Here is a 5,075-nt window from a genome sequence, read left to right on the forward strand (position 1 = left end):
GAAAGTAAATATCTTTATATCGTTAAATTTCAATCATTAGATATTAATTTTAAAATTCTCTCCTCCATGTAATATTCTAAAAGAGAAGATTTTTTCATTTTTCAAGTTTTCACTTATCATGTAAAAAACTATAACTCATATTTTCACTTGGCTTTACCACTGTTTTTCGAAACAGTACATATTCTGCAGGCGAACCTCACAAGAGCTCACATTTTTTCTCTTCATTTCTATATAAACGCAAGTAGAAATACCATAGTGTGATATCGCAGGCGATTAAATATTTTGCATCACTACATTCATACAATGATTTTTCAAAGTAAGTCGAAATCGAACCATTTCGATGGTGTTCGTGCACCGGAGACACCTTGGTTACGTATGCCAAATTTTATAAAAATATCTCAAAAATTGCAGTTGGGCAGGCACCAGTTGAATGCAAGACGACCCAAGACACAAACCGACAAACATGTAAACTGGAAAAGTTTAGCTTGTCATTTAAGTTTGGAAATATTTAAAATGCTAATAAAATGAGAGGACAGACAGATGGATATCCGACTTAAAAATTCGATTTTATCAAAATATATCATGTGCTAACATGGCAGCATAGCATAAAGCATTTTCTTCATTGCCATGTATTAGATATGAAGAGAAAAAGTTGATCTCGTTTCAGCTGCTGTGCCTTTTGGCCAAGGATTTATATCTCTTATCTACCTTTACATACTTATATATGTACATATATATATATATATATTGCATATATAGATAAATACATATATATGTAATTGCTGTAAATTTTTATATAGATATTAGTTGTTTTTGTTAATTATTTCTTACAAATTTTTTATCCATTACTGTAAATTTGTGCCATAACTTGTGTTCAATTATATGAAAATAGTGTGCGTGTAATTATTTCATTAATTTCATAAATTTAATGTATGTAATGTTCAATTTATTTGATTTCTTAAAGAAATTTTCTGTTTTCAAATATTTTTCATTTCGTTTCATTTTCAATGGCTTATTAAGTAATTTTTCGTTTCAAATATCAACGTTAGCGAAAAAATGCCCATCACATTGTGAAAAATTTTTATATAAATAGTCACCAAATTTGCAAAAGTACCCGTAGATGAATTTTGGCAAAATTTTTTTCTATTTTTCGTTCTTTTTTTCTTTTTTTCTTTGTCTTTCCCACTTGAACGAATTTCAAAAAAAATATTTGATATCGAAAAAAAAAAAAAATAAACAATATCTCAACTCAAATTCCAAACGCAAAACAATCAAACAAAAATTTACAGCAACTACTATTGTGTGCCACTCAGAGTCTATTTGCCTGCGATACGCAACAAAGTGGTAATGCTCAAGCAAATGGCAGTTCACCTACATCCCTACAGGTATAGGTAGACCCGATTATATGATATATAGAAAGAAAAAGAATACATACATATATATATATATATATATATATATATATATATATATACATTTTATTTAAATACTTTAATGAAAATTTTATTCGCGAAAAATTTTTGGCTAACAATCGATTCTCGATTTTTTTTTGCTTTTATTCTTATCTATTTATAGGCTCCTGTACCTCCTCCTATTATTGATTGTAAATCCAATCCACCCGCTTACTCGTTTGTTCAGGGCTGGCAATTGTTATCGTTGGCGGTTTCATTATTTATTCCAAAATCTAGTCGTCTATTATGGTATTTGAAATTGCATTTATCTCGTAACGCGGACACGAAAACCGAAACCGGTAAATATGCGGCCTATTGTGAACGAGCCTTAGAACGCACATTAAAAAACGGTGGTCGCGAAACTAAACCTTCGCGTATGGAGGTCTTGTCAATACTTTTAAAGAATCCGTATCATCATTCTTTACCACACGCTATCCCCGTTCACATGATGAACGGTACCTATCAGGTCAGCGAAAAATTAAAATAAATAAGAGCACAAGAGAGAGAGAGAGACTCTCTTCTCTCGTGCACAAAATACTTTTTCACATATATTAATTAATAATAAATCGTTAACAGAAATCAAAAATTTTCGAAAAACTTTTTTTAAAAACTTTCCAAAAAGTTATAGAAAAATGAACTATTAGTTTATTCCTCTTTAATCTTAACGATTTTTCGTTCTCTTGCATTGGTGCATTAGGTGATTTCGTTTGACGGCTCTACGACTATTGAGGAATTTCAAACTACATTGGCTCAAGAGATAGGCACAAGGGACGCTACAAACGGTTTTTGCTTGTTCAGTGACGATCCTATCGAAAAGGATCTCGAACATTATTTAGATCCATTGGCTAAACTGTGCGATGTCATCTCGAAATGGGAGACAGCTTTAAGAGAGAAAGGTTCCGGAAAATTTGAAAATACCCGCGTCATTCAATTGACTTATAAGAATCGTTTATACTGGAAGCATACCGTTAAATTTGAAACAGACAAAGAACGCTTGCTGCTCTGCTATCAAACAAATAATCAAATCGTTCAGGGTCGTTTCCCTTTGTCAAGAGACTTGGCCCTGGAATTAGCTTCGCTTATGGCTCAAATCGATATGGGCGATTATTCGCATGAGAAGACCAAGACCACTACCGCTAATGTGGGTATAAAAGCTTTAGATAAATTCTATCCATATAGGTATCGTGATGCTTTGAATCCTGAACAATTGAAAGACATACAAGAGCTACTAATATCAAAATGGATGTTGTTGAAAGGCCGTTCAACTTTAGATTGTGTACGCATTTATCTAACTTGTTGCCGTAAGTGGCCATATTTCGGTGCTAGTTTATTTCAAGCTAAACCGAGGCATACAGATCAAGCCATGACATGGTTAGCAGTGTCGGAAGATGCTTTAAATGTCTTAGAATTATCTTCTATGGCGCCGGTGGCCCGCTATCCTTATACAAGTGTAATGACATTTGGCGGATGCCAGGACGACTTTATGCTAGTAGTATCAAATGAGGACACTTTAGCCAGTTGTGGCAGTCAAGAACAGAAACTTTTGTTTGCGATGAGCAAGCCGAAGATATTGGAAATTACTTTATTAATCGCAGATTATATGAATGCTCTGGGCCATACGGTGCCCGGTACACCACAAATGAATTCGTTAACACGTAACGGTTCACATAGATCATTAAGATCAAGAGCTATGGGCACGGGCACAGGGGCTACCACAGCTATAGGTACATTTTGCGGTACAGCGACTGTCGGTATGTCGACTAACGCAACCAGTACAGCTCATAACACTTTGAATTCGCACGCTACGCACACTCTCAACTCACAACATTCGCACACTTTAAGCTCTTCCCACTACAGCACTGGAGCCGGTGTAGGAGTTATAGGGCACGGCTCGGGTTCTTTACCTGGTTCACAGCAAGGCACCATGAATTCAACACATGGTCTACAACAACAACAACAACAACATCAGCATCACCATCATCAGCAACATCAACCCGATATTTTGAAGAGTACACCGGATCATCAGAGAATCAAATGAAAGGCAAGAAATTTGTAAATATTCTTTCAGCCAATAAGTCAACTATAGTTTTTCTCAAATAAGGCTTTTTTTTTTTTCTGTGTCTATACACGGGCAGAAAAATTTAAAAGCCTAAAGAGTAGAACAGTAATAGACTAAGCTTTAATGAAAAATATAATTTTCTTTTTTTTTTTAATCAATATTTTATGCAGAATATCTTTAAAAACGGTAAAAAAATAAATATTAGTCGGAAAATATTTTTCTTTTTACCCTAAAAAAAAAAAAGATTGAAATAATTTAATTACCAAAAATCATTTTCAGTTAATTTTTATTTAAATTATTTTCAAAAATATTTATTTATCAAAACATGACAATTTGTTAAAAAAAATTTATCTCATTTTTTTATCGTTAGAATTAATTAATTTGTTTTATTGTTTTATCTCGTTATTATTTTTTTTTTTTTTTTTTAATTTCTTTTACTTTGATCATTATTTAATTAGATATTAAAAACAAATGCTTTAATAATTATGTAAAACAAAAATAACATAGAACAGAACACTTATTAAACCAAGGCAAGCACCAAAAAAAAGTAGTTTTAATGTAAGTTTAGTGAAAAAACAGAACAAAGAAAAACAAAAACAATAATGAAATAGAAATTTTACGAAACTGCCGCAGATGAGAGATGTAATGTTATGTTATTGAAGTAAATAATATTTTTTAATGAAATTTCAAAAATCACAATTTTGATTCAATTATATATATAATATATATATATATATATATATATATATTGGTTTCAGAAATTTACATAATAGTCCAAAAAAAAAAATACAAATTTCATATCTCAATACAGTTTTTTTTTTTTTTTTTTTTTTTTTTATTTTTTATGTTTTTTTTTTTCTTATGTCGCAAAGTATTAGTGCTTCTCTTCATATTTTGTTCAATTGAAATCGTATCAGTTTCCATTTCCAGTTCCATTTGTAACACCCTTAACACGTGTCAAAGACCGCGTACACTTCCCATGCATCGCGAGAGTCATATCCATCTATTCAATTTATCCGATCGCCTGCACTGTGCTTGATGTCTGCTATCGTCTGTGTCCTTTCTATCATCTATCATCTATAGTCGCCCGTCGTATCGATACAAAGCTCACTTCCTCGCAAATTGAACAAAAAAAACTTCATATTGGGCTTACGGCCGCAAACCAAGTTTGAAAATATGCCAACAAATACGCCTACAATAATCGAAATATTATCGCACATAACTTTCTAAAAGAATTTCTGTGCGAAAGCGATCATCGTAGAGTCCGGATAGACGTCCGCAATAATAAGCTATCTGTAGCAAACGTTAACCTAAGATTTAAGACAAACCATATGTAAAACTATTATGTGAAAGGCAGGTTTAAAAATGATTCCAGCCGGATTAACTGACGCGCCCGCAATTAATAACAAAAAAGTTCTTTGCAATTCTTTGCAGTCAACTGCGCATGACAGACAACAATTTTATGTTATGACAAACATAAACGTCATAATCCGTCCATCCGTCTTTCGTTGGATATACTTATAAAATTTGATCATTATAAACGCGTATTTGCCAATAATAATATA

General features: G+C 32.3%; 1 protein-coding gene across 13 annotated transcripts in view; it reads left to right on the top strand.

The window, feature by feature from the left end:
• The window catches only part of LOC119644602 (uncharacterized protein CG43867), a 218,632-nt gene extending 214,938 nt beyond the window's left edge, over window positions 1-3,694 (top strand). For 10 of the 13 annotated variants that reach the window (XM_038044208.1, XM_038044212.1, XM_038044210.1 and 7 more), the window contains 3 exons: window positions 1,290-1,385; window positions 1,576-1,917; window positions 2,149-3,489. In XM_038044208.1, coding sequence (XP_037900136.1) covers window positions 1,290-1,385; window positions 1,576-1,917; window positions 2,149-3,489 — 1,779 coding nt within the window. Of the gene's footprint in view, window positions 1-1,289; window positions 1,386-1,575; window positions 1,918-2,148 lie in introns of all 13 variants that reach the window. The other 3 variants (XM_038044213.1, XM_038044214.1, XM_038044207.1) reach the window with 2 other exon arrangements.
• The last annotated feature ends 1,381 nt before the right edge of the window (window positions 3,695-5,075 follow it).

Source organism: Glossina fuscipes, unplaced genomic scaffold (genome assembly GCF_014805625.2).
Source record: "Glossina fuscipes isolate IAEA_lab_2018 unplaced genomic scaffold, Yale_Gfus_2 0, whole genome shotgun sequence".
NCBI lineage: Eukaryota > Metazoa > Arthropoda > Insecta > Diptera > Glossinidae > Glossina > Glossina fuscipes.